At 59.6% G+C, this 10,554-nt stretch overlaps 1 protein-coding gene across 3 annotated transcripts; it reads right to left on the bottom strand.

Moving 5' to 3' along the window:
- Positions 1-2,159: 2,159 nt before the first annotated feature.
- Positions 2,160-10,554, bottom strand: LOC104830759 (E3 ubiquitin-protein ligase RNF19B-like). Of its 3 annotated transcripts, XM_010565897.1 has the most exons (9): positions 10,349-10,550; positions 8,493-9,110; positions 7,779-7,969; positions 7,309-7,459; positions 6,670-6,832; positions 6,103-6,217; positions 5,788-5,925; positions 5,292-5,481; positions 2,163-5,146 (listed from the first exon to the last, which is right to left on the bottom strand). In XM_010565897.1, the coding sequence occupies exons 2-9, from the start codon at positions 8,939-8,941 to the stop codon at positions 4,987-4,989; spliced, it is 1,557 nt and encodes a 518-aa protein (XP_010564199.1). In that variant the 5' UTR covers positions 8,942-9,110; positions 10,349-10,550; the 3' UTR covers positions 2,163-4,986. The 3 variants fall into 3 exon arrangements, with proteins under 3 accessions (XP_010564198.1, XP_010564197.1, XP_010564199.1); XM_010565896.1 differs by having other exon boundaries at positions 2,160-5,165; positions 5,292-5,925; positions 10,349-10,554; XM_010565895.1 differs by having other exon boundaries at positions 2,161-5,146; positions 5,292-5,925; positions 10,349-10,554.

Genomic DNA, 10,554 nt, shown 5'->3' with positions numbered 1-10,554 from the left:
ATGTAGCTGTGCTTTTGGTCCTTGGTTATTTCCTGGAGGTGGTGGGGGGTGAGCAAGGTGGGATGGGGAGGAGAATGTCTGGTGTCTCAGGGCACTGTGGGGGATGCGTCTGCAGCTCATGAGAAGCAGCTCGCTTCTGCCACGTGGTTGCAGAGCACCAGCCCCTGCTGCAGTGCTTGGGCCTGCTGCCTCTCCATTACCTGGAGGTGGCTTAACTGAGGACAATCTGTTGCACATAGAGCAGGAAACAAGTCTCTGGAGACAGTTTATGCCTGCTGAAGGACAAGGGTACCAGTCACCCTCCTGAGCTAACTTGCCCGCAGCGTGCTGCACCCCATCTAGCTGCGTGCTCTCTTCAAGGTGGGGCAAGAGGCAGCTCCTGTCTGGTGTGCTGGATGATGTAAAGCTTGTAGAATGTGTGTCGATACTGCAGCTGCTCCTGCAGGAGTGAAGTTCCTGGGCTATAAACCACTGATGGAAAGCTCAGTTGCTACTCCCTGCTGCTGTGCCCCTTCACCTTCCACCTGGCATGGTGGGGAGCACAGGGAAGCGCTGATGAGGTTTGCAGGCCAGGTCACCTGGCACAACTTCATCCAGCTGCTCTGGGGTTCCTGTTTCATGGCAGAGTGCCCCAACAATGCCTTGCGCTGCAAGTCTTCCCTCTTCAAAGATGTAGTCCACCTTCCTGGTCCTGGCCCGTTGTCTCGGCTTGTGCAGTTCAGTCAGCCCATGCCTTGCCAGCCTGGATGGGTGCATCTCGTGTCATCTTTGAGCCTCTTCCCTGGTGGCCCTGAGCTTAAGCCCCTCTGTCTAGTGGCTCTCCAGTGATGATGTGTCCAGACCTGAACTGTTTTGGTCCCTGAATCATGCAGGCTGGGGTTGGGAGTTCAGAGCCACAAACACCCACAGGCACTGTAGTCAGACTTGCTGCTCAGGCTGACTGTTTCTGTGCACATAAACTTTCTGGATGAGCTGATGTGTTCCCTTGCTCCCTGAGCAGGAGATTTTCCTTCCCAAGGAGGTTTTTTCCTTTGCAAAAGTGAGTTTCTTCTCAGGGCATCTTTCATTCACTGCCAGATGGGTTTGTCTCAGGATCACTCTGGCTAAGGGGCAGCTCAGTACTTGATGTTTCCTCCCTGCTACGAATGTGCTGGCCAAGTTGCCCCCAAATTTTGAATAAACAGACTGAATTGTCACAGGAATGAGCAGAATTATTTTCTCTAGTCCTAAAAGCATTTGTTATTTGTGCAGAAGGGTTAAATCCCTGTCCTGGATGGAACGCCTGGAGCTGCAGTGCTCTGAGAGGCAGTTTCACTAGGTGGGGTTAAAAACACTTTGTCTGAATTGTCATGTGCCTGCTGTCTTTTTCCTGCTGCGAGGCATCAGTTTCAAGAGGGTTTGGTTTTAAACTTTCTTCTTGGCAATTAAAGTTTTTGATACAGGAGTTAGTACCAGTCTCTGTGGAGTCTGCTAAAATAGCTCTCATTAGTGGTGATCCCACATTAGTAATTTGTACCGAGGTGTAACTGGGTTTAGACCATTTACCATGTACTCTATTGATGTTTTATCATGCTAGTTTTTAATTGGAATGCTTTGTGGGTATGTCATGTGCCTTATCAAAGGCCCTTATACCTACAGGTATTTTCATTAACCTACTGAAGCTGTTGAAAGAATAGAATCAGGAGTTTTGCTAAGCCTGCCCAGCAGGTTATGTGAGGACAGCTCATCTCCACAAATGCAAAGGAGCCAAGGAGCTGGGGGTCCTGGTGACCTCTTTGGGAGCCAGCTCAGACCTAGGGCTGCCTGGGATCCACGGGGGTCAGTGGGTGACACCCCTGGCAGCAACAGGGGCTCCTGCCCACAGGGCTTGTGACTCGCTGTGGATCTGGGTGCAGATGGGACTGCTAGGGGCTGTTTGCAGGGAGGGGGGGACTGGGGGCGGCAGGGGGAGGAATGAGCATGGGAAAAGGACATAAAAGGGGCCAGTTGTGTGTTTTAAAAAAAGGGGGGGGGATCACCACAAAGTGATCTTCTTTTCTAGATGTTTTCCTGGGTGTGTGGGCTCTTTCTGCTGCATGCGGGGGTGTGTGGGTTGGAGCGTCAGCAAAGGGAGAGACCAGTGCGCTGGGGAGGGATGTGTACCTCAATATGTACTCGCCAGCGAGTATCAAGCTGGACTTGATGATGAGCAGGCAAAGAGGTTTGGGAGCCAGGTTTTGGTGTAGCCTGGGATAGATCCTGGAGAGACCAGAGGTCTGAGAGTTGGTTACTGAAGGCACTGGGAAGCCCAGGCTGTTATGTGATGTGATAAGCTCAGCTGCAGACACAAAGGAGGCACAAAGAAACAAGGGCAGGAGGAGTAATTTGATTAATAACCTGACTCAGCTACTCCCAGGCCCATCAGAAGGGAAGCACCAGCCCCTCAAAGGCCAATGTCTAAAAAGCCAGAAGGACAGAGGTACAAGAGCAGGTGCGGGGACCCAAATCACAGACACCCATCCAGGCCCCTCCCAGGGCTGTCCCAGGAGAGCCATCAGCCCTGTGGTCCAGGCGTGAAACCCATCACCATGCCTCATCGGGAGCTCTCTGCATCACCTTGCAAGCACAGAAGGGTGGCTGCCTAGGGGTGCAGGACACATTATGGGATGCAGGGAAAGAGCATTTGGGGATAGTGCAGGATTTATTACAGGATGTTCAGGGGAGGAACCAAAGGTGGGAAAAGGGAGGGATTTAGGAGATTTGGGGAGGAACAACTGTGGGAAATAAAGGGATAAAGGAATAAAAGGGTTTATTTGCATGTAAGCAGAGACTAGGCAGTACCTGAGTCTTGGCCATGCCCTGTGCCTGATCATCACAGTCTGTCCTGTCACCGTATCAAACCCCCACCTTCAACTATTTACTTTCCTCCGTGTGAGTGCAGAGGAGGTGGGGGAGTGTCTGTGGTGCCAGCAATGCATGCACATATGAGCACTAGCAAAGGGCAGCTGTACCAGCTGTGCAGTAGGCGATGGGGCTTGGGAGCAAAGGAGTGAGTGGGTCTCTAAGGGCAGCTCTGGGTGCGAGAGCATGGGAGCAGGGGGCAAGGAGGTGGCTATGGGACCACAGGAGTCCTGGTTGGCTCTGGCTTTCAGCTATGGGACCAGGGAAGGGACCTGATGATTTCTGGGTGAGAGACAGGTGCCATGGCAGGTGCACCCATCATGTGCTGGGGTCAGTGCCTCACACCAGTGTGGAGCATCGTTTGACCATGCATGGCTGGGGAAGGGTGATGGTGTAGGCAGCACCTACCCACCCCAATCAGTACAAGTCCCCACAACTGTGCAAGGTGCTGCTAGACTCTGCTAAACATTAAGCAGCTAAATGTTCAGAAGCAGCTTTTTCTCCCAAGGATGCTGCAGTGGAGTCAGACTGGTCATAGGCAGGATCCCACTTGCCTGAGGCTGCACACCCTGTCTGGCTCAGGGTCCCCACCCACAGCTTGTGGCACTACTACATGGTGCCTCCATGCTGGCCTGGCTGCAGGATGGATTCCTGGTGGGGATCAGCACCCACAACTTCGAGCTGCTTGGCCCCAGAAGCTTGGGCACAGGGGCAGCTGCCCCCACCCCAACGCTGCGGCCTGTCCAAGGCATTCATCAGGGGCAGCCTCATTGCCCACAGGCAGGGTGGGAGGCCACAACCCCCTCCATGCATGGAGGCACTAGGTTGGCCACCACTGCCTTGTCCTTGTCCACGCATAGAAATGGGTGCCCTGCAGCCCATGCCAGCATCCCACAGGGCATGGAGGGAAGCCGACGCAGGACATGGCGTACCACAGCTATCTATGGTGGTGACTAACCTGGCCCCCAGGAGTGCAGGGCTGTGTGGGGCCTGGTAATCCCAGTGCTACTGGGGAGGGGAGCAGCAGTGGGAGTCTGGGTGCTGCAGGCAGCCTCGCTGCTGGTGCCTCCTCCAGCTGGGAGACACTACCAGATCTTCGGCAGAGTTTTCTCTCCTGCTTTGGACTGGGTGCCCATCACAAGAAGGATCCAGGCGGGTCCCTGTCCTGCAGCACCCCACATGCTAAAACATCACCCATAGCTTGCCCAGGGCACAGCCCTTCTCTCTGACAGCCCTGGGACCCCTTCACACACTGCTGGAGCAGCCAGGGTTGGGCAGACAGGGACGCAGATATACAGACACAGGTCATCATAGTGAGACCTGTGTGCTCCCCAGCTCTTCCTGGCACAGTGCACAGCCTCCCACCCTCAGGGGCTGCTCTGGGCCCCAGCTGCAGCTGTCCTGCACCACACTCAAGGTCTATCTGCTGGAAGCCACTTGCTGCCCCCAGGAAAGTAGATGGGGGCATGCAGGACCCATGGGTGCCACACACTGTGCACCAGGGGCTGGCCCAGCTGGGGCAAGGCTCAGCCCCTACCCAAGCTGCTCGGTTTGCTGGTGCTGGCTGAGGCTCTGCAGCAACATCCCACCCTCCCAGCCATGTGCTGTGCTGGTCCTGCACCTGCAGTGCTCAGTTTTCTGGGGTGTTTGCACAAGGGAATATCCCCACTCTTGCCCTGCTCCTTGGCCCTACTTGTACCCCACCTGCTTGGCCTCCTGCAGTAACCATTGCGGGGGGGGGGAAACACAGCATGGATCAGAGCCTGCTGTGATGGGGGCTGTACCGTTGGGGGGGTGGCTGTGCCGCAGGAGACAGACAGACCCTCAGAGAGTAGTTTTATTTCCCAGCGGTGCCAATGCCGAAGACTGCCTTCGGGAAAGGGGTGGATGGGGCTGGGCGCAGGCTGCAGGCAGCACTAAGCGCAGTCAGGGCCCGCCCAGCCTGGGGGATGGCCAGGACCCAGTTCATGGGGCAGGTGGTGCCCCACAGAGGGTGACCAGCTCTGCCACAGGAGAGCATGGGATCTTTGTGTCAGTGGCAGGTGGGAGCCCAGGTGGGGGCTCTGTGGATCGAGGGTCTCACCGCTCAGTGCTGCTCAGTCCCCCTCACTCTGCAGGGACACCCATGGTGCTGCACCTGTCACTGGTGCCTCCCAGGGAGTCCCCAGAGAGACTCTGCCCTGACAGCGCACTGCACAGGCTCTGCTCCTGGGCAGGATGCGGCACTGCTTCGATCGACACTTCCACCTCGATGTTGATGCCTTCCCTGCAGACAAACGCAGGGCCTGAGGGCAGCAGCCCAAAGGGGGACATCACCACATCCCTTCCCGGTACAACGGGCGTGGGGAAGGCTGTTAGGAAGGGGATGCGCCAGACCGCTCTGCCTCCCCTGCAGAGCAGTCCCAGCTCACCTGTAGGACATGTCCTGACCCTCGCTCAGCATGCTCCCCACGAGGGCCACCATGCTGGCTGATTGGCTGTCATGCTCCTTCCACGCTGCCCCACGGCGCGGGCTATGGCTGCCGCTGGGGAAGGTGGTTGTGTCCAGGACTCCATCCTCACCTGGCCTGGGGCTGGGCAGCACCGACCACAGCTCATTCACTGGTGGAGAGAGAGATGGTGCTAAGTACCCTGTTTGCAAGGACCGCTCCCCGTCAGAGCAGGGAGCAGAATGGGCTACCAGGCACATGGCAGGGTGTGCAAACAAGCTGGTCCCAGGATGCCAGCCTGCAGCCTCCCCGCAGGGACAGAGGTGTGTGTGGCACCACCGGGGCAAAACCGACACGGGTCCACAGGGAGCCCCTGGCTCTGGAGATGTCACAGCCACAGAGATGTGAGGCAGGAACAGGGCCCGTGCAGCCCAACGAAGGGCACAGGCCAGCAGACAGACAGCAGCGCAGGACTCACACTTGGTCAGGTTCTCCAGCTCCACCACGCTGAGATCCCCGGGCGGACTGCGGCTGCCCCCGCACCCCCAGCGGCTCCGACACAGCGACAGCACCACCACCCCGTAGACGTAGGTGAGCATCAGGGGCACACCGACTCCTGCGGGCAGACAGGCAGCTATTGCCTGACCTGCACCGGCAGCCCCCTGGGCAAAGCCCCAGTGCCCCAGGTCTCAGACATCCCCCCCCAGAGACTCCGCTGCAGTGGCCCCCAGGCCCAAGCTCCACTCTCTCCAGCACGTGGGCAGTGTCCTCAGCCCTGGCCCGGCACACTTACCCACGGTGACAGCTGTTATGATGGGGGACACAAAGAGAGAGAGGAGGACACTGCTGGTGACAGAGAGGCACTGCTGGCACCCCGACAGGCTGCTCCTCCGTCTCTGGCCCAGCACCTCGAGGAGAAGCAAGACAGGTGAAGGGCTTTGCAGAGATCTCGGCGCACAGCCTGCAGGGACGGGGCCTCTTCCCAGCCCTGGCAGAGCTCTAGCTGCAGCCACAGCTGCCCAGACACCCCCTCCATCTCCTCAGGTACAGGCAGCCATGACAGTGCTGCCACCACAGCTCAGGTGTCCCTGGAAAACACCCCTGGACCCCCAGACCCCTTCCTCCTTTGCCCACCCCAAGCCCCCACCTCTCCAGGCCGAGACCTCCCTCACTGGCGGAGAGTGCTGGGGTGGGCAGCAGAGAGGGTCCCCACAAGGAGGGGCTGTGGGGAGTCAGGGGTGGCACAGGGACACGCGGTGGGCAGCGGGGAGCACTGCATGTCTGTCCAGGCCTGACGCCATGGGCTGCCAGGCTCAGCAGGGAGTGGGACCATGGGGACTCCGGGGCCCCCTGCCAGTACCTTCCTACCCATGTAGATGGGGATCCCAATGGTAATGACAGGGACAGCGATGCCCGCGACGAGGGAGGTCACCATAGGCGCCCCCAGCACCATGCCCAGCTGCCACAGGATCTTCCGGGTCCGTGACCAAGGCCTCTTCCCCGAGAAGGTGCAGCCAGAGGGGCTGCGAGGACAGAGCAGGGCTGGGCCAATGGTTCCTGCGCAGGGGCAGGCAGACACCAGCACAGCCCATCCTCGCGCTGGGGGGAGACCCATGGGCCCACTGGGGAAGCAGAAAGCCAGATTGCCCCATCCCAATCCCGAGCTCCAGCTGCCACCTGGGATCCCACCTGTGGGGTGCCGACAGGCAGGCCCAAGCCCTCAGCCCTGCCAGACCCAGCAGCACAGACCACTCTGCTCCCACCCCAATCAGCCCCACGGCCCAGCCAGCCCCAAACCTGGCTGCGCATGGCCATGGCTCTCAGCAGGGCCTTGCTGCCCCCCATCCTAGCCCCACAGCTCCTGGCCCCAGCCCCAGCCCAGCATCACAGCACCCCCAGCTCAGCCCAGGGGCAGCTCCTGCAATCCCCCCTCAGCTCCTGGCAGCCCCTCCGCTCCAGCCCCCCCGCACACCCCGTGTCCCCACAGCCCTGCGCTGACCTGAGGAAGTGCACATCGGAGATCTCCTGCAGGCAGAGCCAGCAGAAGAGACAGCCACAGACCGTGCAGTTCATGTGGTTGCAGCTCCCATCATTGATCTTCATGATGAAGGCACTGCAGCGGGGACAGACCTTGATGTCCTCAGCCTCAGCTGATGGGGGGAAGGAGATGAGATGGGATGGGTGGGAGCAAGACAGGACAGTGCAGGTCCACCCCCACACCCTGTCCCAGTATTGCAGCCTGTCCCATGGGTGTCAGGGTTAGCCAGGCACAGCAGGGTCCCTCTCCACACCCCCCAGCTCGACCAGCACAGGGGCTACATGCCTCCACACCGAGGCAGCCAGTGGGGACCACTGGGTCCTGACTCCAGCATCCCCACAGGCAGGAAAGTACAAAAAGGCATCTGACTGTGCTGCTCGGCTGTGCCAAAACCCTGCCCTGCTTGCTCCCACCCTGGGCCAGGGTCTCACCGTGGGCCAAGTCCTCCAGGTGGACTAGCTGTGCTGCAGGGCTGGCCAGGCTGGGGGCGGGTGGCACTGGTACACAAGGGCCGTCGGGGTGCCAGGGCTGCCGGCAGTGGTAGCAGAACTCGGTGCCACAGCCTTCACGCCCGCAGGTGAGGCGGGGACACTCGGCACAGCCATAGGCGATGACAGCATAGCTGTGGAGAGAAGGCGGTCAGTGTTGGGGGGGGCCAGCGGTGCCCACAGCCCTCCCTGCATCCCTGCACAGCACACAGCTGTTCTCCTCCCGGGCATGGCCAGGCCATGCAGTGGCAGGTCCCAGCTCCAGGCTGAGCAGAGCTGCAGCCCCTCCTCAGGAGAGCCAGGAGACACTCTCACCAGCTCAGACTGCAGCACAGCCTTCCCCATCCAGCACCCACAGTTCCCCTGGGGCCTCGCGGACTGGCCCAGCACGGCCGAGAGCACCAGCCCTGGCAGAGACACACAGCTGCCCAGGCTCTGCAGCTGGTACAGGGATCAGGAGATCTCTCTGAGCAGGTACAACCCCACACAAGACCAAGTCCCGAGGGGACTGAGCCTGGAAAAGGCTCACAGGACACAGGCACAGTCTGCTGCACACCAGCTCCCTGGTGGGGAAGCCCATCGCCTCCACTGGTGCAGGAAGAGGGGACCCACACCACCCCCCTGCTCCCGGCTCTGCACGAAGGGCTGGACGGTCACCTGCAGTCGGGCGCCGGGCACCAGCGGGTGCCGGGGTCGGCCACCAGCAGCCGTCGCAGGAGGAACTCCTCGTACTTGTCACGGAGAGCGGGCTCGGCCAGGAGGCGGTGGACGTCAGCGGGCTGGAGCGCAGCAGGGCAGTGCGGGCAGGCCACCTGCACGCGGCTCTCACTGACAGCAATGTGGAGGTACTGCTCCAGACAGGTCCAGCACGAGCGGTGGTCACAGGAGGCCAGGGTGGGAAAGGCCTCAGGAGGCTGGGGCAGCAGGCACAGGGGACACTCCACCAGCTCCCCGCCCTCGCCCAGGGGCAGCGTGATGCTCATCTCCTTAGGTTCCTCCAGCTCTGGCTCCAGTTCTGGTGATGTCTCCCTTCCAACAGCCTGCGGCTTCTGCCCAAAGAAGGCCAGGAGGCGGAGGGGCCTGGGCACCCGTGTGGGCCGCTCCATGGTGGCCCGTTGGGGCGGCAGCCAGCTGCTGGCAGGCTAGGGAGGGCAGCAGGGAGGTGCCAGCCCCAGCACAGCCCCCATGGCCAGGCTCCTACCTGGGCCTCAGAGCCGGCATCCTCTCCACAGGCAACAGCTGAACCATCTCCATCTGCAGTCGGCGCCGCTCAGCCTGTGAAGGAATCGCACGTGAGAGCGAGCTCTGGGCCCCACGCATGGGAACAGACCCTTGACACCCATGAGACCCCACTACCATGCTGCCAACGGGCCTGCCACCCTGCCAGCTATTTGGAGGGAGCCCAGGGAAAAACTCAGGGCAAATCAAAACCACCATCACTCACTACTCCTCCTCAGGGTTAGCTCACAGGACGGCAGGGAACATCTCACTGCCACAGAGAAAGTGCTTCCTCCACAAAGGTTGTATCCTGAATTGTCCCAGGAGGAGAGAGCTCCCCCATGCACCCTGCAACCCAAGGCAGCAGGACCTGAAGCCCCATGGGGAGCGGTCACTTCTGAAGAGTGCTTCCCCACATCCCAAGTGCTGCACTAAAACCTGCATCGCCCAAGCTGCTGCTGAGTTTGTAGAAGAGACAACCAACCAAGCCAAGGGACCCAAGAGCCAGTTAATTAAGTGACCAGGAGCCAGGTGATTACGGGAGAGAGGAGGCAAATCTGTCAGTGTTCCCTTAGAGCTCATGAGTCTGAGGCCACACCATAATCCCTCCTGACAGCAGGGCCAGTCCCTCCACTGTTCTCCTTGCTCTTTCCTTATCTATACCCCAAAAAGTTGCACCCTATGCTTTACACCTCCACAGCATCGCTGCATGCCTCCACCTCTAACAGCCTCTGCTGGCTTTCTGGTTTGACAACAGCTAGAAGAGCAGAAGCACTGGCACAGGAAGAGGCAGGTATTAGTGACAGCTCAGGTGAGACCAAGGAGTCCAATTACATCTGCTCTGCTGGGAACAAGTAAGGTGCTGCACTGTGCCACCCCGGGTGATAAAGCACTTTCGAGTGAGGTAGCAACTGAAGAGCTTGTGGAAACCGGGCTGAGATTGGACTTAAATGGTTGTTAGAGGGTGGGAGGTACTGCAGGAGGAGAGCAGGAAGGAACGTGCTCAAACATGGGGGAGGGCAGTGGGACCACTGCCTTGCATGACTGATGCCGTCACTGCGAACTCCACCTGGCAGAACAGCGGGAGCCAGTGCCTGAGCAGCAACAAAGGCTGCGCCGACACCATGGACATCAGCTGTCCGATCAGCAGGGCCAGCCGGCGAGGAGACACCCCAGGCCTGCACAGCTCCTGCACCGGCACTCCGACACCTTGACTAAATGGCCAGGGCTGCGCAACACAAGCAAAGAAGCACCAGCAGGGATCTAAGCGGCCCCATCCTCTGGCCCCGAGATACCTGTCAGGGGGGAATCATTGCTGACGACACAGCATGCCCATCGCTCCCCTGGGACTGCCACAAAGTCCAACACATTTGACTCCCTCAAGGACCTGCAAATAAACAAAAACTATTTGTGAAGAGGCTCAGCAGCAGCAGCAGCTCACACAGCCAGAGTCGCTTGGACACATCACAGAGGTCTACTAATAGAGCCACAGAGAAGGCAG

This window comes from Haliaeetus leucocephalus, unplaced genomic scaffold, assembly GCF_000737465.1.
Source record: "Haliaeetus leucocephalus isolate CR32 unplaced genomic scaffold, Haliaeetus_leucocephalus-4.0 Scaffold197, whole genome shotgun sequence".
NCBI lineage: Eukaryota > Metazoa > Chordata > Aves > Accipitriformes > Accipitridae > Haliaeetus > Haliaeetus leucocephalus.
This window is presented reverse-complemented; position numbering and strand designations above follow the sequence as displayed.

Coding starts and splice junctions, on each gene's coding strand:
- LOC104830759 (XM_010565895.1), bottom strand. CDS start 8,941: ATGGAGCGGCCCACACGGGTGCCCAGGCCCCTCCGCCTCCTGGCCTTC. Junction 7,970..8,492: donor TGCCCGGCGCCCGACTGCAG/GTGACCGTCCAG, acceptor TTCTCTCCACAG/CTATGCTGTCATCGCCTATG. Junction 6,833..7,308: donor TCCGATGTGCACTTCCTCAG/GTCAGCGCAGGG, acceptor CTGTCCTCGCAG/CCCCTCTGGCTGCACCTTCT.